General features: G+C 50.4%; 1 protein-coding gene across 3 annotated transcripts in view; it reads left to right on the top strand.

Moving 5' to 3' along the window:
* The window catches only part of Dpp6 (dipeptidyl peptidase like 6), an 802,942-nt gene that overhangs the window by 722,059 nt on the left and 58,582 nt on the right, over positions 1-22,301 (top strand). For all 3 annotated transcript variants that reach the window (XM_045160238.1, XM_045160236.1, XM_045160237.1), the window contains exons 11-16: positions 1,775-1,898; positions 4,004-4,042; positions 11,226-11,333; positions 12,172-12,263; positions 13,613-13,660; positions 14,718-14,836. In XM_045160238.1, the coding sequence (XP_045016173.1) occupies positions 1,775-1,898; positions 4,004-4,042; positions 11,226-11,333; positions 12,172-12,263; positions 13,613-13,660; positions 14,718-14,836 (530 nt within the window). The remainder of the gene's footprint in view (positions 1-1,774; positions 1,899-4,003; positions 4,043-11,225; positions 11,334-12,171; positions 12,264-13,612; positions 13,661-14,717; positions 14,837-22,301) is intronic.

The following is a 22,301-nucleotide window of genomic DNA, read 5'->3' as shown; positions in this document are numbered from 1 at the left end:
CTGTTGACGAGGAGCGTGGGCCGCCTCCACAGAGCGAGGCGCAGGGTGAATGCCAGCGCCTGCTTTGTCCCCTTGTCTCGCACACAGGCTGCGTTGCTGGCGGCAGGCGCATGTGGCTGTGTGGCTCCACAGCCACCGAACAGAGAAGGTTGAGATCATGAAAGCTGGGTGTGTGTGAAAGCGCCTCCTCTTTGCATACAGATGTGGGGTTCACCTCCCCAGCCATCCTCTCTGTGTTCCCCAGGACTGCGAGGCAGCTCTTGGTCCCCCCTCACCCATGCCAGGTGAAGGTCAGAGGCCGTTGGCTTGGAAGCTGTGTGCTCACCCTATTTGCTATGTGCAGTTGATCACGTTTTCATGATTCACAGGTACACGTGGGGAGTGGGAGACAGGCAGTAGTTTAATTTTCTGATGACTACAGACCTTGCTCATAGACCTGGGCATTCAATCCTTTCTATGGAAAAACAATTGCTGGACATAGTGAGCCCATGAACAGCTTGCTAGGGATTATCTGATGAGTGTGCCACAATCTTCAGTGATGAAAGATCTTGTAAGACCACAGCATAATCACTCTAAACAGCAGATCTCATTATAGATAAAGATGGGGTAGGTGATTGAATGTGTGCTCACTAGCTTCTAGAATATTCTGGGAAGGCGCCTGAAGATACTTATTTGGGGCACTTGTTTTCTTGACGTTTTCTGCTTCTTAGTCTTCTTCTTAAAGGTGGAGTGGGGAAATCTAATTTCTGGAGGCTCTGGCTGACAGACTTAATCACCAGACTTCTGAACATCCTCATGTTAATACCTGGTGGCTGAAAATATGGTGGTATTTTTATGTTTGGGCTAAATCAGACACAGGACTTTTAAGAGGCCCAACCAGGTTCACAGGATGTGCAGGGCCAGAGCAAATTTCCTTATTCGCTGGAAGAGGTTCCTGGTTGTTGTGTCCTTAAGGAAAAGGGAAATAAGAGAGTATGAATGCCCCTGTACTCCTTAGTTTTCTTGCTCTGTGTCTACACCTGACCTAAAAAAGCCTAAGGAAGGAAAGGGTGCTTCTCACATCGCATCCACAGCCAGGAAGTAGAGAGCAGACCAGAAGTGGGACTCCTGGGTTATAAAATCCCTCAAGGCTCACCTACAGTGACCCACTTCTTCCAGCACAACTCCACCTTCCAAAGGTTCTGTGACCTTCCCAAACAGCACCACCAACTAGGGATAACCAAGTCTTCAAGCTTATTAATCCACAGAGGACACATTAGGTTTAAACCACAAAGGCGCCCAACCCTAGACTCTGCACACTTCAGCTCTCTGGGGAACCCCTGCCACAGCCCCACGTCTCCCTCACAGCACCTTCCTCCCACTCCTGCTTAGCCCTTCCCTTTTGACCACCCACAGCCCCAGTTTCGTGGAGTTATGCATTTGGCTTGGACTGTGATGTGAAGCTCAGGTCCATAGAACTCCACTGGCCAGGGCATGTAACCACAAAACCCACAGGGCAGCTCCAATACAGCCCCTTTGGGGTGCATGTGGTTGGGGCGGTCTCATTCTGACAGGTGACGGTGACAGCCAAAGGGCTCAGACTTCTGTGTGCAAATGCTCAGCTTCCCGCGGCAACTCCGCACTCACGTGCTTTCTTAATGAACACCATTTCAGAGCCCTGCAGACGCATTTTGTCACCGACACATGCCAACTGCAGCCTCCGTGTCCAGGACCAGGGGTGACCTGCTCCTGGTGCCCACTGGCCCTGCTGACTCTGTCATTTTCATATTTTCAGGGAATACTACATCACCATGGTGAAGTGGGCCACCAGCACAAAGGTCGCTGTCACCTGGCTGAACCGGGCACAGAACGTGTCCATCCTGACCCTCTGTGATGCTACCACGGGGGTCTGCACCAAGGTACGGGCCAGGCGTGGGGTAAATGGATGACAGTGGGCATCTGAGGTAATGTCCAGTCTTGAAAACACAAAGCACTTGGGGAAAGCCAAAGCGCTTGCTTAGCTGCGGCTGGTGACTGACAGTGTCCAGAGTCCGGTGTTGGTGCCATCTGGTGGACAAGTCAGGTACTGCCGTGAGAACCCTTCATGGGCGGCAGCGTCAATCCGTAGCTCTGACCCCTGCACCTTTGGTGTCCCTGGACCCCGGCCACTGCCATGCTGGGTAGAGTGCCATCATTCTCTGATTCTCTAGAGGGGCAGGCGCTGCGCCCAGCATGTCCCATTCCTGCAGCTTCCCTCCACTGCCCCGACGCCAGGCGTTCCCACCCCGTGGGGGGCAGGTCCAGAGGTGTCCGCGTTGTGTCTAGGAGCACAACGGCAGCCCGGGGCGCCCTGCCCCCCTGCCAGAGCAGCAGGCTCACCCTCCACCTTGCAGCGTGCCCTCACACTGCCGGGTGATAGCCCTAAGAAGCAGATCACCTCGTGTTGAACTTTGAAAAATCAACCAACACCTCAGGAAGCTCTTCCAGAACCTCAGTTTTTACCAGTTTCTATTTATCCACCAAGAATAACAAGGCTTGCCTGGACACATTGACTGAGATTGTGGGCTGTGCTCTGCAGCCCCCGCCACAGGGCCCACGAAGAGCTGCTGGTGCTACAGATGTCCTCAGGCAGACCTGGTCCGTCTAGTTCCTTGAGTTTGTTAGGGGTTTGTTCTTGTCGTTGTTTTCTTTATTATTATTATTTTTTTTAGAGAGAGAGAGAATTGGCACACCGGGGCCTCAGCCACTGAAATAGAGCTCCAGACATCTGTGCCACCTAGTGGGCATGTGCAACCTTGCACTTGCCTCATCTTTGTGTGTCTGGCTAACATGGGATCTGGAGAGTAGAACGTGGGTCCTTAGGCTTCACAGGCAGGTGCCTTAACCACTAAGCCATCTCCCCAGCCCTGTTGTTGTTTTGTTACTGTGACTTCACTTGAAGCAGATCCTGGTGACTGACAGGCTTGTCAAGAGGGGCAGAGAAGGAAGGCAGGCAGGCAGGACTACTGACTGGCCAGCTGGGCACTGCTTACCACCAACCACATCATGCCTTGTGCATGCCCACCACAGGCTAAAAAGCAGTCACCACCCCTCCCCCCCAGGCTACCATCCACCCAGCACTAGCACCGAGCCCTGGCACCTCGGACGGCAGTGTCCGTGTGGGCAGCTGTCTCCAGGTATTTGGAGCTGTTTTTGTTCTGTCCGTGTACCTTTGCACACAGCTCTGGAGACCTGCTTCCATGCACACCTTCTTTCCCCTTTGAAAGAGGTTTGGACACCAGAATCGTGGCTTAGAGTTAAAACTGAAATTCTGACCTGGTGTCCGCATGTGCACGCACCAGTGCTGAGACAGTGCAGCCTCCGGGGCTTGCCTTGCAGGGGTCACAAGCTTGCCCTGGTGACCACCTAGCAGATACACGCCGAGCCTCTGTGCTTGACAAGTGGATACTACTCCCTGCCATAGATTGTCCTTGTGAGGGACAGTGGCCTTCTTGCTCAAGGACTCTTGTGCTCAGCTCAGGGTCTGTGGTGGTTTGCTTCAGGTGTCCCCAATCAACTCAGGTGTTCTGAATGCTAAATTCCCAGCTGGAGGAGATTTGGGAATTAACACCCCCTGGAAGCGGTGCATTGTTGGAGGTGGGCTTTGGGTGTTGTAGCCAGTTTCCCCTTGCCAGTGTTTGGCATACTCTCCTGCTGATGTTGTCCAGGAGGTGATGTCCACCCTCTGCTCATGCCATTATTTTCCCCTGCCATCATGGAGTGTCCCCTCAAGTCTATAAGCCAAAGTAACCCTTTTTTTTCCCCCCACAAGCTGCTCTTGGCAGGTAATTTCTGCCAGCAATGTGAACCAGACTGCAACAGGGTCATAATAAGAGACAAGGAGATGGGCAGGGGTTACTTGCACTCTGTGCGAGCCACCACGGCTGCCCTGTGTGTGCACAGCTGCTGTGTGGGCGAAGTTAGCTTGTTCTCCACACAGTGGAAAGGAAACCCCACCTTACCTAACGCTCTGATTCTGTTTCAGAAACACGAGGATGAAAGCGAGGCTTGGCTCCACAGACAGGTGAGTCCACGCACCAGTCCTGATACGCTGCTCACCCACAATGCAAGAGGGAGTTGGGGTTTTTGTGACTTCTCTAGTGAAGGCATTCGGGATTGCTCTGGGGTCATTTAAGTGTGTGTGGCTGTTGTGATTGGGCAGGGGTCGCACACCTGACTCTTCACATCCTCACAGGAGCCCGCAAGGCAGTACCACAGAGGCCGAGTTCCTAGGAAGAGAATTTGGAAATCCCTGCTCCATGGGACAGTGTTTGGAAAGACCTAAGTTCTATGGAGCAATCTCAGTACCTTAGGTGTATCTACAGTGGTAAAGGAGAACGAAAGTGGCCCGTACGGGGGTGGTTTTAAATGTGGTTGTGCCCTACGTAGGAATAGTTTGAAAGTTGTACCCTCTGAAGTGGATGCCACGAAGTGGCATCCAGAATCCAGCGGAATCCAGAACCATCCCTGGAATTTCTCGTCCACAGCCCTAGGGGCTGGACACTGAAAGGAGATGGGGGCAGGGGTGTAGCCCAGTGGGAGAGCACTCTCTAGCATGCATGGTGCTCCAGCTTAATTACCAGCACTGCAGAAAATCAATTAACAGAAATCAGGAGAAACCTAGCCAAGATGTCTTGTGATACAGTCATGTTTTCATTAACGTACACACAAAAAAAAACTCTTAATACTGATATTACTTGTCAATTCTTTTGTCTTATTTCACTCTTTTGTATAAGAAACAAAACAGGTGAAGTTCAGGAAGCTTACATCTTTCTCATTCCTCCCAAGGGGAACAAAAAAATCTACCTCAAATCTTACAGGAAGAATTAAACCAGATTTAGATCTCAGTTACTGTGTTGCAGGTCAGGCCATAGCTCAGAGGCAGTGCGCTTGCTTAGCATGCACAAGGGTCTAAGTTCCATCCCCAACACAGTAAGAGAGAAAAAGGACATGGCAGAGAGACACAGATATGTTTTTGATGTGGCAGATTCCACTTATGGAAAACAAACCAGTGGCCTCCAAGAACATTCTAACCCCCTAAAAGCTATGCAGACCTTATCTGTGGAATTAGCTCACCTCCGGGTGTCAGCCTCCCACATGCGCACTGTTGACTTCAAGAATAGCCTTGCTCTGCTTTAAGGCAACTTTGTCCACAAGGGAATGGCTGGGGGGGGGGGGGGGTTGCTGTGTTTCCCTTCGTTCAAGCAAGCGTGGCAGGTCCAAGCCAAGAGGTCATCAAGAAAGAGTGAAAGCTAGGGGCTCGAGTGAGGGATGGCTTAGCAGTTAAGGTGTTTGCCTGCAAAGCCAAAGGATCCAGGTTTGATTTCCCAGGAGCCACGTTAGCCAGATGCACAAGGTAGCACATACATCTGGAGTTCATTTGCAGTGGCTGGAGACCCTGGCATGCCCATCCCCCCCCCTTTCCCTCTGTCAAATAAATAAATAAATAATTTTTTTAAAAGAAAGAGTGAAAACTCAGGCACACTGAGTTAGGGGCATGGTGAGAGTTCTTCATATCACCTGGACCAGCACGTAAGCATCCGTCCCAAAAGCGACATTCTGATATTCCTCTTACAAAATTCTCACCTTCAAATCCATTATCCATATTGCCTGTGTTCAACCTCAATTTAAGGATCATATCTGGCAGCATGATAGACTCTCTAAATTTTGAAAGTTATAACAGTCATGTCCACACGTAAGTCCACAGCTAACATGCTCTAACATACCATAACATGCCATAACAAACTGTAAAACGTGGTGAGCTTTCCCTCTACCATTCTCACAGCTTTTGTTCCACATAACACTGGGAGTCCTAGCCAACCAAAGCAAGAAAAAAAAAAATTAAAGGCACCCAAATTGGAAAGGAAGAAATTAAATTGTTCCTGATTTCAGAAGACCTTATATATAGTAAATCCTAAAGACTACCAAAACTGTTAGGGGTAATAAAGTTAAAGAAATTGCAAAAAAAAAAAAAAAATCAACATACAAAGATCTATGTACCAGCAAAAAAGTTATCCAAAAAGAATCAAGGAAATCTTATTTTCAAAGCTACAAAAATAATTCAGATACTTGGGAATGAATTTAACCAGAGCGATGAAAGATGTGTTAACTGAAAAACCATAAAATACTGATGAAGGAAACGGAAGACACAGACATAAAGACGTCCTGTGTTCACGGGTTGGAAGAATCAGAATTGTGAAAATGCCCCTACGATCCAAGGTAGTATACAGACTCTACACAATCCCTGCCTACATTCCAATGGTACTTTTCACAGAGGAAGGAAAAAGCGCTAAGAATGCCTGGGAAACCACAAAAGGTCCTGACTAGCCAAAGCTGTGTCCCACACAGAGAATGAGCTGGAGGCGCCACGCGTCCTGTCTTCAGGTGGGCTACAAAGCCCCGGAAGCAAGGCAGCATGGTAGTGATGCATGGGCAGACTCAGCAGAGAGAAAGCCCAGAATAAATCATCTGTAATGAGTGTGTCAGGAGCGCACTAGCAAAAAGGACACGTGCACAGTCTCTTGAAAAGCTGGTGTTGAGGTAATCGAAGATGCATATGCAAGAAGGATGATTCTTATCTCATGCCACTTTAAAACAACATCTCAAAACTTAAACAAAAGACCTGAAACTATAGAACTACTGGAAGAAAACATTGGGGGAAGCTCTATGATGTTAGTCCTGGTGGTGAGTTTTGTTTTGGGAGATGAACTTGAAAATAAAAGCAATAAAATAGATAAATGACCTTGCATGAAATAGAAGCTGCTGCAGAGACAAGGAAACAACCCCAGGGTGAAGAGACGGCCCAAGATCAAAAGACCATTTGCAAAACTCACATGAGACAAAGGGCTAACACCTAAATAGGTGTGGAACAGAGAAGTCAGCTTTAAGAAAATATGCAACTATTTATAAATGCGCAGAAAGTCTAAATAGACAGTTTTCAAAGGAAGATATTCAAATGGCCAACAGACATCTGAAAACTGCTTTGAGTGTCACATATCATCAGAGAAATGCAAAGTGAGATCACAGTGAGATATCATCTCACAGCTGGTGGAAAAACCACTATCAAAAATACAAAGGAGGAGCCAGGCATGGTGATGCACTCCTTTAATCCCAGCACTCGGGAGGCAGAGGTAGGAGGATCTCCATGAGTTCAAGGCCACCCTGAAACTACATAGTAAATTCCAGGTCAGCCTGGGCCAGAATGAGACCCTACCTCAAAAAACAAAAACAAAACAAAACAAAAAATACAAACGAGGGCCGGAGAGATAGCTTAGTGGTTGAGGCACTTGCCTGTGAAGCCTAAGGACTTGGTGTTCAAATCTCAAGGTCCCATGTAAGCCAGATGCAGTGACACAAGCGTGCAATGTTGTACATGCACACAAGGGGGCGCACATGTCTGGAGTTCATTCCCAGCAGCTAAAGGCTCTGGGGCACTCATTCTCTCTATATATATATAAATAAAAGAAAAAAATTAAATAGACAAGAGATACATGTTGGGTATGTGCAAAGTTGCACATGCATCTGGAGTTTGGTTGCAGTGGCTAGAGGCCTTGGGACACCAAAGCTCACTCTCTCTCTCACTCACTCTCTCTCTCATAAATAAATTTTTAAAAAAGATGTGTATTGGAGAAAGTGTGAAGACAAGAGGAAACCCTCTCACACAGTTGATAGGAACATAATCATGAAAATAGCATGACAGTTCCTCAGACACCTGAAAACAGAGCCACCATGTGACCCCACAGCCCCAGCACCGGGCTTGTGTCCAAACGAAAGCAGAAGGCCGCAGTGACCTTTGCACACCCATGGTCCCTGAGGCACTGCTCAGAAGCCTGGACAAGACAGCAAGCTGGTTGTCCATCAAGGAATGAAGGACACAGACCATGAGAGCTTTAAGAAGCAATTCTGTCCTGTGGCAACTTGAAAGAAACTAAAAGACATATGCTGATGTTTCTATATTTTATGAACGTATCTCTCACCGCTATGAGAGGACCGCCAGCCCAGACACAGGATGGACAACCTCCATGGGACTCTGAAACCAGGTTCTTCTGGCAAAATGTCCTCTGACGCTAAGTATAGCAAGCCTGCGGCTTCTTCAGGCTGCCCAGTTGCCCCAGCCCCTCCTGTATCATAGGACAGATGTGCTTTGTGCCGACTGCAGTGACGAGCCACCAGGAGACAGACCACCTGCAGACTGGTCTGGGACTCTGGTCTCCAGAGAAACATAATTTCAAACAGCTTCTGATGACGTCCTTTCCCCCCAAAGGCATAATGCACCTGACTTTCAACATCAGCAGCCCTTCAGCAGCCCTCACGATACTATGGTGTCCTGAGAGGCCAACTTAGAAGCTTACCAAAAATTAGGCCTGCCATCGGCCACTCCAAAGCCGCTGGCTGCCTTTTCAGGGCCGGGGTGATTCTCATTAGAGGCTGTGGGCATCTTGCAGACAGACACACTAAAGCGCATTCCTTCGGCCTGCCCACCGTCCCGTGTCTCAGCAGCCTTCATCCGCACGGCCAGGGAAGTCCTGCAGGTTTCGGAGAACCCTGTCGGCTCTAATTGACTGGCTTCTCTGCTGCCCGGTGCCAGTGGCACAGGGGCGCTGCAGCCGTCTGCCTGTCTGGGGTTCATCCTACTCTGCTCCCCCATCTCCTTCCCAGGGTCTCAGTCTGAACCCCACAGACATGCCCTGAGAACCATAGGGAAAGAACTTCCACCAAAAGCTCGCTCCTCTAGGAACAGTCTAAAGAAATCGTGAATCGTGAATCCCTACTGCCCACGCACACACCCATCACTGATGTCAGGCCTGGAAAGTTGGCTGGTGTGCGCCCTTGAGGGCCCTCCACCCCAGAGCCTTTAGATATGGAACCCTGAGTGCAGACCCCCGGCGTCATTCCATGAGGGCCCTATGGTCCCAGTGCGTTTGGATATAGAACCTTGAGTTACAAATCCTGGCATGCTTCTGCACTGGTCCTCCAGCCCTGGGGCTCTTGGGTATAGAACCCACCGCTGTGGCTTGCTTGAGGTCAGCCCAGTGGGCCAGTTTCTGGCTATCTTCCTTCTTAAAGCAGCTTGTTGGTTTTGTGGTTCCGAGCTTTGGGCGGAGCACTGGATAAGAAGAAGGCGCAGGAGTGGTGGGAGACAGACGTGTTCTGGGCAGGACAAGCGGACGTGCCACTGGCCTAAAGGAGGCCGTCCTCACAGGCCTGCGCGTGGAGCGGGGCCTCATGCCAGGCAGACTGGAAATGTCTCCCCAAATCAAACAAAATGAAGTGCCATTTTAGTTACATGTTAGTTTATTTCTCTATGTGTATCATATTTGCAGGATTCAAGTCCTGGTTCCCAAGTCAACAAGCCTCATGTTTTGTCACTAGAAATCTGTTCACTACGTGGGAGGGAAAAGAGGGTACCAGCATATGATGTACCCGTATGACACATGATGTTAATAATAATAAACATTAAAAGTAAGCTGGGCATGGTGGCTCACGCCTTTAGTCCCAGCACTTGGGAGGCAGAGGTGGGAGAATCACCGTGAGTTCAAGACCACCCTGAGACTACGTAGTGAGTTCCAGGTCAGCCTGGGCTAGAGTGAGACCCTACCTCAAAAAAACAAACAAACAAAAAAAAACATTAGAAGTATCTATTCACTATGTGAAAAAGGAGCATCTACAAGATGTTTGAAGAGTCATGGGTATCTTCCTTGGTGCCTTGTGAAAGGGTTGCACAGTGGAAAGGCCGTGTCTGATGCTGAGGCCGCCTCATTAGCACCCCTGAGCTTCTGGCCAGAATTAATCAGAATACTTTTAATCTCTGTCCAAAGTGCAAACATTTCCCCCAGAAAACTGGGAGAACATTGCCTTGTCCATCCTGCAGTGGGCAAACAGAGGTTCATCGAGAAAGCCAAATTAACGCCTGGTCTTTCCACTCTCTGTCCTTCTAAATACCATGCTTCAACTCTAAATAGAAAAATCAATATTTGAAGATTAAAGGTTTCATTTTATTGCAAATATTCATGAAGATTAAATGTCATTTTAATCACATGTTAGTTTATTTCTCTGGGCATATCACATTTGCCTGCACTCATTCCCTAAAGGGAAATGAGTTCTCTCTGTACCAGCTGGGGCTTGTTTACCGCTGGTTCTCAGCTCTACACATTAGTAAGAGCTCCTAAATCACTCCAGAGGGGTATGTGCATAGACATATATATATTCATATATACACACACACATACATGTACATACACACATATGTGTGTGTATGTATATATATGTATATTGTAGCCAGCTAATTGTGTGCATAGATGGAAGGTTCCAGGTTTGAGCTTTAGAGAGGTGGAAATGCTATGACATCAGTCCCTTGCTGCCCCTCAGGCAGCCCTGCAGGGACTGGCTGCCTGGCCAGCTTGTGGGGGAGGGTCAAGTAGAGAGGATGGCCACAGTGCACCCCCCCCCACTTTAAATCCTGCCTGGAGCCCTGGAGAAGCCTGAGAACACTGGCGGTGTCGCCAGGGAGAGATGACCGTCTCTGTGGGCTGCGCAGTGCTTCTCCCTGATGAGAGAGGGGCCCTGGCCAGGGTCTTTCCTCTGGTCTGCCTGTTAGAACAGATGCGGCCGGCTCCATGTCTCCTTGGTGGGCTACTCGGTGTGAGATAGATTTTATTAGAAGAAAAGAATGAAAGACGGATTGGAAGAAGACAGAACTGAGCCCGCATTCTGACTCGCGCTTCACCTAGCATCTATGACAAAGGCCACCGTGGCAGCTCCGTGGTGAGCAGAGGTTCTGTGGCAGCCATGGAGGCCACTGCACTTCTCAGGCTTGAGCAGGAACTTGTCTTTTCACTGGACTTCGCACACCGAGGACGACCTTATTATCTGGCTCTGCCCAGACTGAGGCCCCCGACGTCCAGAGCTCGGCCCGTCCTTGGGTGTGCTCGGCGTGTGCCCGGTCTATGTTTTCAGTGGTCTTTGCACACTGTGCTGCCTTGCTCTTGCCTGGGCCCAGACTGGTCCCTGATGCAATATTCTCCCTTGGCTTTTGGAAAACTGAACACATGACTCATGATTCCTCAAGGAAAACAAACCCCCCCACACACCCACAGCACTCACCTTCTCAACTGCTTCTCATTAGAAATTACAAAGAAACTGCACCCAAGGGTGCACTTTCTCCCTCTTCCCAACCCACTGCAGCTTTTTGTTGACCTTGTCTGCAGAATGAAGAGCCTGTGTTCTCCAAGGATGGCCGGAAGTTCTTCTTTGTCAGAGCCATCCCGCAGGGGGGACGAGGGAAGTTCTACCACATCACGGTGTCATCGTCACAGGTAAACCCCAGCACTCCGTACAGATACTGCTGTGGGTGCTGGCCTCAGGCCGTGAGCCTGCCCACTGCTCCCCAGGGCCCACAGTGCCCAGGATGCAGATGCTCATAGCTGGGTTTCCGGGGGGGGCAGTGTGGCATCTGTCCGAGGGCAGAGGCTCCAAGCAGAGTCGCGGCCAGTCTTCTGTCGACCCCACACCCACTGGTGTGTCTGCAGCCCCACGTGTTGAGCTCCGTCTGCTCCCCCACTCGCCCCAGGGTACCTGCTGCCTAGAACAGCCCCACCTCAGCACCCCCAGCTTGGCTCCAGAAGGGTGACCAGCCATGACCCCGTGACCCTCTTCTCCCATGACTGGGTCTTGTAACAACGCTACACTCGGGGGGGCATGGGGCAATTGCGCGGGAACTGAGCGGTAGTCGGTACCACACTGCCAACCGTCCCAGCAAGGACAGCGAGGACTAGAGGGAATGAATGACAGAGGGTGGCACGAAGCATGTCCCAGCCCAACTACTTTCCTGCATTCTTTCTTCACATTGGCACTTGCCTTCCTTCTAGACGCTTAGACAGAAGAGTCCACTCACGGGATTCACAGATATCAAAGCCCCGTCATGCCCATGCCCAGGCTCTTCGCATGGGTGCTTGTTCAAAGGAGCTGAGATGGGGTGGAGGGCCGCATGGCACTTCCGTTGCTTGCACCCAGAGAAGGGGACCCTGGGTGGAAGCCAGCCTGACAGGATATGGGGGATGGTACGCATATGTCACCGTGCTATGGCCGGCCTAAGGCTGACAAGTGGGAGGTAAAGCCCAGCCATCCCTTCCTCACAGCTTCTCTGTATTTCAGCCCAACAGCAGCAATGACAACATCCAGTCCATCACCTCCGGGGACTGGGATGTGACCAAGATCCTGTCCTACGATGAGAAGCGGAATAAGATGTGAGTGAGAGCCAGGGCCATGTCCTGCAGGGCGGTCACGTTAGCTCATAGACCAGAGAACACGGGACAGGGACCTCCTTGTCCCTGCCAGATGGTGTCGCTTGCTCCCGACTTGGCTGCATGGCACCGTGACGGAGCAAAGCTTGCCCGGGCCTGGGAGGTGGCACGTTGCTGAGCGGGCATTGTGGGCCCACTTCTGCTAGCCCTAGGCACGTGCTGAAGGTGTCCTCAGCATTACTGTGTTGAACACAAGGTTCTGTGTGGGGACAGGGACAATTCCCATTCTTCAAAGAGGCTCGGCAGGCTAGAGCGTTGGTGGATCTGGGTCCCCAGTGCCCATGTAAGAACTGGATGCTGTAGCCAGCCTCTCACTGCAGCTCTCGCGATGGCGAGACGGGCGGTGGAGTAGGGGACTTCAGGGGGCTCACCAGCCAGCTGGCCTGGGGAACAGACAGCGATGAACAGAAAAGAGCCCGGCTTCAAACCAGTCGGGGTGTGAAGAGCGACACCAGGGTTGTCCTCTGACCTCCGCACATGCATCATGGCACACATGCCCAAGCCCCCACACACACCTCCAAGCTCACACACACACACCTCCAAGCTCACACACCCCCAAGCTCACACACATAACAGCCCCCTAAACTCACATACACATGCACACACACCCCCAAAGTCACACACACACCCGTAAACTTACATACATCTGAACATGCACACCCAAACTCACATACACATGCACATGGACACACACAAACTCACGTATATACACACTCATACACACACCTCTAACCTCATATACACACACCCAAACTCACATAGACACATGCTCAAACAAACAAACACACATACAGATGCACACATTAAAAAAAAAGAAGAAGAAGAAAAAAGAAAAATGTCAAGCCAAGACACGAGAAGTTAAGCTTCCTCCCAGTTGCTCATAGGTAACAGAAGAAGCTGGGCACCCTCCAGACGGGGAAGCCAAGCTGGCACAGCACCCGATGAGGCCCAGCCTCACAGACCACAGTAGCACTGGCTGTCAGGGGAAAATCAGCGGATGCGCATTCTGCAGGCCGGGCTATATTCATGGCTCATAAGCAGTCTTCCAGGGTCCCTGTCCTCCAGGTGGGTACAGATCTGGTGCCCACCCCTGAATACAGATGGGCTTCCTCACCATCCCCACCAAGGTCACTGAGGCCAGGGTCAGTGCAGGACACACCTCAAGCCAAGTGTGTGCACAGGTGTGCCCCACCGCCCGTCATGCTCTGGGCATGAGCTCTGGGCAGAGCAGCATTGGCGGTGGTTTGCAGGCGTGCCCAGAGGAGCTAACCCTGTGTGCTTTCTCCTGGCAGCTACTTCCTGAGCACAGAGGATCTGCCACGGAGACGCCAGCTCTACAGGTAACCTGGGTGCCCTGCACTCAGCACCCTCCTGGCCTGGCAGAGCCACCACTGTCATTAGACAGGGGGCATCAGGGAAAGCTGAGAAGCTGTCTTGCCTGGAGAAAAATAACCAAGTACTGAGGTCACCAGAAAAAGGCCTTGTGTCCTTTCTCTGCTTTTGTCAGATGGATCCCCAACCCCTGCACTTATTTTCTCCTCTTGGTGACAAACCAGCCTTTCCTTGCTCATATGTCCAAGTATTTTCTTGGGGAGTCACCTAGATTGGGAATCAAACAGTAGCCAAGGGGAGAAGAGGTCAGCTGAGCACTTGCCACCCGGTCTTAAGTCCATGATCTCAAAGAAGGTGCCATATAGGGGGCATGCTCCAAATCCTGGAGAGAGACCATATCTAGGGTCACCCATGACCACAGTGGGTGATGGTACCACAACAGCACTGGATAGCACCCATGACCACACATTGGAATACTGTGACCATGCCAAGTGATAGTGCTATGATTGAACTATGTGATGGTGCCCACAAACACATATGGTATCATTACCATACTGGGTGATACTAAGTGATAGCACCCATAGCTGCACTAGGTGGTATCCCCATGATTATACTAAGTAATAGTACCCATGGCTGTGCTAGGTGATATTCCCATGACCCTTCTAAGTAATAGCATGACCAACCCAGGGATAGTGCCAGGACATACTGGGTAATGGTACCCACATCCACAGTTGGTAATAGTATCCACCACCATCTAAGGTCATAGCACCCATGGCTACACGATGCACAACCACATCCTGGTCTCACCCTGCATGCCACCCCATGGACAGCCAGGCAGCCACCATTCAGGAGCAGAAGGGCTGAGAGGTCTCCAGAGTGGGAGGGAAGTGTACATTCAGAGGGCTTCTGGGAACTGGAGTTAGGGATTGCTGTGGGAAGATGGAGGGGAGATTAGCACCAGGGTCTACTGGGCAGCTTCACAGGAGGGGTGCCAGTCGTGAGAGCGTTAGGGACCTGCCCTCTGCTCATGCACCCTCACCTCTGTTGTGCTCTTTGCTTTCACAGTGCCAACACGGTGGGCACCTTCAACAGGCAGTGCCTGTCCTGTGACTTGGTGGAGAACTGTACCTACTTCAGCGCTTCCTTCAGCCACAACTCGGACTTCTTCACCCTCCAGTGTGAAGGTGAGCCCCGTCACCCCACAGGACTGCGGTATGCTGAGGTGCACAGGCAGGAGCACTGGGGGCGGGCGGGGCCGGCACGGTGGGATTGCAGCTGACCGTGGTGAGACGTGCGGCCAGGGCCACTGCTCGAGAGGCAGGAGCGTAGTCACTCCTCATCTACATAGCATGAGGTGTCTCCTTGCTAAGCTGGTTATCTTCCACAGTCCATGAAAGAATAGCATCTGTGAGCCATATGGGGGAGTTCTCTTACACGGGGATGAACTTGGGCTATCTAGAAAACTAATACAATATCAAGGTCAATTCTTCTTGCATAGCAAGAATCGAGCTTATACAAAGTTGCAGAAAACAAACCCATGCACCTGTTACCTAAATCATTAATTTCTCCCAAACATAAAAATTTTTTATTCACTTCAGTCAGAATACACAAGAGAGTTGGGTGGGTCTCATGTTGGTTGCAATGAAGATTTTTGCATTTTTACCTTATGAAGAGATAAAGTATGAACCCATAAGAAGGTGAGTTATAAATATGGTCTTAACCAAAGAAGTCTCAAGGATCTGGATCTTCTGAGATCACTGCAAAGTGAATATGTATCACAGGAGACACTGAGGTCAAGGGAAGGATCACTGCAGAGAGGGACCATGTGTCACAGGAGGTCACTGAGGTCAAGGGAGGGATCATCTCAGAGAGGGACCACGTGTCACAGGAGACACTGAGGTCAAGAGAGGAATCATCTCAGAGAGGGACCACGTGTCACAGGAGGTCACTGAGGTCAAGGGAGGTATGGCACCAGAAGATAGACTATAGAACCTGATGTCAGAGCCACGGCCTGTCTACAGAATCTCGTGTTTTCTCTTTAAACTGCATCCTAAAAACATGACTTATTGCCCTTCACAGTCCTCAAAGGACTCGACCAATCCTGTTTCTAAGAAAATCTAAATGTTGCTGGGAAAATGGGACCCACACTGTTTTACAATGACACTGATTTATGTTTTCAAAATTGCACTTTTCTCCTGTAGCCAAGGGTAGGACTTTTGCTCTCACTTCCTGTTCTGGGTAAGAAAGGACAATCGGTGTGGACAGACCCACCGTGCTTGGGGACCTCCACCCTCTACCACTCCATGTTGGGTTGTGCCTGAGGAAGCCCAGTTAGCGCTCAGCCACAGACCTAGCAATCAGTTTCAGACATGCTTTCTCACGCTGAATTAAGATAAAATGTTCTTACCCTGCTTGAAATGACTCCATCCTGATTACTGTTCCTCCTATTACCAAACCATCATTGGGAGCCTGTGTCCCCAGCACCAGGCAGCCATCACACTCGAGAGAGACGGGGTCACAGTAATGGAGCACTAAGGAGGATACACTGGACAGACCTGCTTAGCTCTGGGCTCCAAAACTTACTATCTCAGTGACGGGGGCTAACCGTCCTAAATGCTCAGGACCCCATTACAAATACCAGGATGGGGGCGGGGTCTAGTCGAGCCCCTGTCAGGAGGCTGTTGTGAGGATTATGGTAATAAGGCATGTGAAGGGATTCTCTGCATGCCTAACACATCGTGATCACTCAGGGAGCACCGGATGTCTGCGTCTCTATAGTGGCGATGGTGGCTGCCATCAGGACTTTGGTAACCAGTGACAAAACAACCAACTCAGGATACAGCAGTCAGGGCTGTGGCTGGAGACGGTCAGTGTCATGCGTGAGCCAAGCGCATGCCTCCTGGGTGTGAGTGGGCATTCTCAGACCTCACCAAGCTCACTAGAATCCCTGGGTCCCAGGCACAAGCTAGTAGGTTAGCGTCCCACAGGTGACCAAGCGTGTCCAGGGCATAGGACATTGAACCAGCCATCCATTCAGAGTGGAGAGGAAATGGCCTGGAAGGCCCATGGCTGGGTCTTGGCTGAACTTAAAAAGTATGGGTCTAAATCCTGACCCAATGTGGGACTTCCAGACACTGCTTGCGTCCAGTTACTTCTAGTAACTCATGGTAAACTGTGAGTGCGCCTAGACCTAGAAAAATAATAAATATCCTGTGTCATGACAAAAGCATCATCAGCTTTGAGCACACGGGGTGTCTTCCCTTCCCGGCAGTAAATTCCTAACCGAATGCTCTGGTGCTGTGAGCCGCCTGGCCCTCTGGAGAGCCCTCACGCCGAGTTTCTGAGGCATTAACCTTGGCTGCCCTTTTAAAGTTTAGATTTGTCCAAGAGGATGTTTAAAACGAGGCTTGAGGCTCCTTGGAGCACTGCCAGTGTGCTTGTGTGAACATCTGTTCACTCTCCCCGACATCCGGAGCCATTCCCTTGGAGGCTGTGTGTACCAAGGACAGGGAGGGGCACTGAGGCAGGCTGACGTCTCTAGCGGGAGTTTCAAGACTGCTTCAGAAGATGGCAGCCTCTTCCTAAGCAAGGCCAGGCCTCAGCCGCGCACCCGCGAGTCCCTGCTCCTCAGACAACACCTCCATGGCAAAGAACTTCTCACCCCTGTGGTGGGCACCATCCCCGTCACTAGGCTGGTGTGATGCCCTAGAACGCAGTGATGGTGTACCCTCCACGAGAAGAGAGGCCATGGCCTGATGTCCATGAGAAGTAAACGATGCCTTCTGTCTGAGGAACCATCCATTCCTCTCGCTCCTGCTGCTCTTACCGTGGGTGCGACGGGCCTTCCTGTTCCCCATTGCTTTGCCTGGAAACCCCCGCCGGACTGTGCTCTTGGTTGGAGGGAGCACCCTCTGCTTCCTGAAGTGGTTTTGTGCACAGGGACGTCCCCGGCACTGAACGGTAGAAGAAATACGGAAATGAGAGGTGCATGGTACCACTGGACCCCTGGGGACGGAGCCAACTGTCAGGAACCACGAAGAAGTTTGAAAAGTAAATGTGAGTGATCACACCGAGGGTGAAAAACAAAGACAGACATCAGTGGCACACTTGGCTAAGTCAAGTGTGTGAGGAACAGAAGTGGTGATGTTTCACAGCTCTGAGATCTGGAACATTGGGCAGGGCAAGGGCAGCTGAGACCAGGAGCCTGAGCTGGCGTGGGCCGTGGGGCTCCGTGGCCAAGGTGGGGTGAGTCCCAGCCTGCTCCCCAGGCTGTCGCCTTCCACGTTGCCCGTCAGGAGGCGGGCCATGGAGCTTGCGGGGTGAACAGCCGTCAAAGCAGGGAAGCTGCACTTGGGTGGCCACAGCTCTGAGCGACAGCCACCCCCCTTGCCATCTCCTCCCCAGGGTCCTGGGGACAGCATCTGCAGGGATCTGGACACTGTGATCCTGGACCCTCCTGGACAGGAGAGTACCGGGGGCCACGCGTGCGTGTGGAGGCAGGAGCACAAGAAGAGACACTCGTGGAGAAAGGGTGTGGAGCCCACCGCCTCCTGCCGCAGGGAGACAAGCTGGGACGACAGCCTCTCCTGCTTCCAGCACCCTGGGAAATAAGGATCTGTGGCTTGTGCCACCTATCTGCTGGCTCTGCTGTAGCAGCTGGACAGATGGAAGAAGTCACAGGGAAATTCGACCTCAGTGACAAGCAAGGCCATGTGCAGTCACAGAAGGAGCCTGGGAAGACTTTCTCAATGCCTCTGGTTCAATGAGGTGCTTTTTTTTTTTTTCAGCCATCTTCTTTTTTAAATATTTTATTTAAATTTGATATTTTATTGGGTTAATTTATTTAATATTTTATTTAGGAGAGAAAGAAGTAGAAATAGAAAGAGAATGGGTATGCCAGCCACTGCAAACGAATTCCAGGCACATGTGCCACCTAGTGCCTCTGGCTTTATGAGGGCACTTTGGAATTAAACCTCAGTCCTTGGGCTTTGTAGGCAAGTGCTTTAACCGTTGAGCTATCTCCCCAGCCCCCATCTTATTTTTTTAATATTTTATTTTATTTTTATTTGAGGGGGAGAGTGGGTGTGCTAGGACCTCCAGCAGCTGCAAACAAACTCCAGAAAGCATGCTCCACCTTGTGCATCTGGCTTACGTGGGTCCTAAGCAATCCAGCCTGGGTCCTTGAGCTTTGCAGTCAAGTGCCTTCACCGCTAAGACATCTCTTCAGCCCCCATCTTCTTTTTTAAACAACTCTTTTATTGACAACTTTCATACATATACATATTGCATCTTGATCATAATCCCCTCATGTTACTTTCATTTGTCCCCCATCCCTCTTCCACTGAACCCCTTCTTTCCAACTCACCCCTCTTCTATTTTAATGTCTTTTTTGGCCCTTTTCCACCATCCATGATGGCATGTTGATGGGTCCAATACCATACAGGTCTTATGTAAATGACAACTGCTATGAAGTCATGAATGTAACAGCCACTTCATATCCAGAAGACAACGTTCCAAAGCACTCCTTCCCATCTTGTGTCTCGCATATTATTTCTGCCACCTCCTCCACAGCGTTCCCTGAGCCTTGGGGGGGGGGGGTATGCTAGAGATGCCCCCTTCAGGGCTGAACACTCAACTGCCACTGCTTTTTACTTTGACGAGTTTTGAATCTCCCCAGCAGTCACCATATTTCCAAAGGAGCAGCTTCTCTGACCCAAAGTGAGAGGATCAGTAATCAATGGGCACGTGTGTAAATATTTTGAGGGCCACTTGATTGGCACAACATATTTGGGAAGCTTCCTGCGCTCTGACATTCCCATCTACTCATCCAAAGATGACTGTTTTCCCAGTCCTTCTTCCCTGTTTTCAATCGATTTTGTCACAAGATCCTGGGCTGATAGGAGACACTAGGCAAGAGGAGGATAGAAAATGAAAAATGTGGAGCCCTTGAGGCTGGTGGTCAAGGCTTTCTACCCTTGCCCCATCGCGAGGTACGGCCAGCATTCAACTGGAGTGGGAAGCCATGTTCCACAGGCAAGGCATCAAGGTGACATGTTGTGAGTGTCGAGACAAGTATGACATTTGCTAAGACCATCTTGATGAACAGAAAATGTGCAAGTTGTGAATTGGGGGATGTTGGTCCAAGTCACAGCCTCTTACCAATTAGCTTCAATGATCAAGAACTTTGAGACAAGCTACAGCAGTCGCGAATGCTTCCTGGTGCCTATGGCGCTCCACAGACCCCTTCTTTGCCTCTCACTGGTGTATCTGTAACCTCCGAGACACAGTCACCAGCCTGGTCTCCGGTCCACTGAGGAGGAGAGCCATGCCAACAGGGACGGGTGACACCACGGCCCCACCTCATCACTCCAGATGCACAGATCGTTGAACGCTGTATCCCAGGAGCGCAGAAAGTTGACGTAGAGTCAGGGCCCAACCACCGAGCAGGCGCTCTGCAGCACCGTGCTCTCCACCCGTGTCCTGCTCAGTGCACTAGCTGGCCACCACTCTGTGACATCATTCTGCTCATTTTGCTCTGGCCAGTACAGTAGCTGATGACTGAAATTCTGTGCATTGGCACCTAGTACAAGAAGGGACAAAAAAAATAAAAGCTAGTCCAAGGTGCTCTAAGGAAATGGCAGAAAACTAAGGTCAAGGTCATGCTTCTATATTCAGAAGATCTGTTGGTTTGATGGGCATCAGGTAGAAAGCCGTAAAGACTGGGAGTGACTCGAGCTGACCTTGAGCTCATCAGGGATGCTGAGGACCGTAGAAGAGTGGTGTCCACCACTTGTGTCAGTATTGAGAGATTCATATTGAAATAGTGAATCACGAGGGTGAAATTAGGCCGCAAGAACGTAGCTCTAGAGACAGTATCTGTCTTCATGTCCCAGTGTTTTCCCTTCTAGAAATTACAGGAGCTGTGTCTTTCTGGTCAGTGCCCCACATTAAAAAGTGCTTCCTGGTAAGGATACTGATTTGCTGTGGCAATCCCAACACCCTGGACCCATGTTCTTGATACCTTCCCGTTATCTGGTCACAGAGGTGAAATTCTTCAGTCATTATTTGATGGGTCAGGGTTGTGGGTGATTATTTTGTGAGCTGGTGTTCTGTGATCATTATTGATAAAGGGCCAGGGCTCCAGGCTCATTACTTAGGGGATTTTCAGGGTCTCACAAGGAATAGGGTGTCCATCCCTCATCAGCACCCAGAAGTTTTCTAAGCACCTTTCAAGGATGAGGCTGAAACTTGTGTAGTGCAATGATGTGAAAAATCAAGTATAGGGCTGCAGAGATGGCTTAGCAGTAAAGGCGATCCAGGTTTGATTCCCCAATACCCATGTAAGCCAGTTGCACAAGGTGGCACGTGCAACTGTAGTTTGTTTGCAGTGGCCAGAGGCCATGGCGTACCCATTCTTTCTATCTGCCTCTTTATGTCTCTCTTTCTTAAATAAACTATTATTTAATTAAATAATATTTTTTTAAAAATCAGGTACAGAACAGTCACATGCTACAGTCACCCTAGGAACAGAATGAATCTAGAGGAGAGGGGAGAGGCTTGGAAGATGAACTAGGGAAGGACAAGAGTCTTATGAAGCAACTTTCCACAGCAGAGGGCCCCTGTGGGACAGCAGCTTTCCTCCAACGGGCATGAGGCACAGGGCCCCATGGGCTCACATTCGAACAAGCCCAGCAGGGGCGTCTGGTTAAGCGTCAGCTGCTTTCCCTCCCACTACGTGTTTTCCTCCCCTAAGGAAGTGTCAGTAGTTGCTGAGTGACCACCTAGAGCTCTAAGTACCTTTTTTATGAGAGAGAGAGAGAGAGAGAGAAAAGAAAGTGGGGAGAGGGAGAGAATTGTTGTGCCAGGGCCTCCAGCCACTGCAATTGCATGTGTTACCTTGTGTGTCTGGCTTATGTGGGATTTGGAGAGTCAACATGGGTTCTTAAGCTTCACAGGCAAGTGCCTTAACCTCAACCTCTAAGCTGTCCTCCAGCCCTCTAAGTACATTTTGAAAGCCATTCACTTCATAGCTCAGCACTCTAAGTCCACACTGAGCCAAATGGATAGTAATAGGAAGACCCCACGACCACCAGTCACAGACGTTGTTTTAGACATCACCGCGTGGGCATAACTATGGGGACAAGAAGTTTGATGCCTGTGTTACTTGGTTCCATTCGGAACGATGGTGTGTACTTCCATAAGGTGTGCATGTCAGGGGTGTTCCTGTGGCGGGGGGCATGCATGTGGGCGACAGAGGATACACTTAGATATTATTCCTTGGTTGCCAGTCACTGTATTAGGACAGGGTCTCTCATTGGCCTGAAGCTCTTAGACTGGAAGGCCAGTGAACCCCAAGGATCCTCCTGTCTCCATCTCCCCAGTGCTGGCATTACAAACACACACCACCATGCCTGGCACAGTTGTTTGTTTGCTTGCTTGTTTGTTTGTTTGGGAAAGCAGAGAGAAACAGAGAGAAGAGAGAGAGAATGGACATGCCAGGGCCTCTAGCCACTACAAACGAACTCAAGACTCATGTGCCGCTTTGCGCGTCTGACTTTATGTGGAAACTGTGGAATTGAACCCAGGTCGTTACCGAGCCATCTTCCCAGCCCTGTCTGGCCTTTTCATGTGGATTCTGGGATCAAGCTC

The sequence above is a fragment of the Jaculus jaculus genome, chromosome 10 (genome assembly GCF_020740685.1).
Source record: "Jaculus jaculus isolate mJacJac1 chromosome 10, mJacJac1.mat.Y.cur, whole genome shotgun sequence".
In the NCBI taxonomy this organism is placed as follows: domain Eukaryota; kingdom Metazoa; phylum Chordata; class Mammalia; order Rodentia; family Dipodidae; genus Jaculus; species Jaculus jaculus.
Note: the sequence above shows the minus strand (reverse complement) of the source record. Positions and strands in the feature narration are given on the sequence as shown.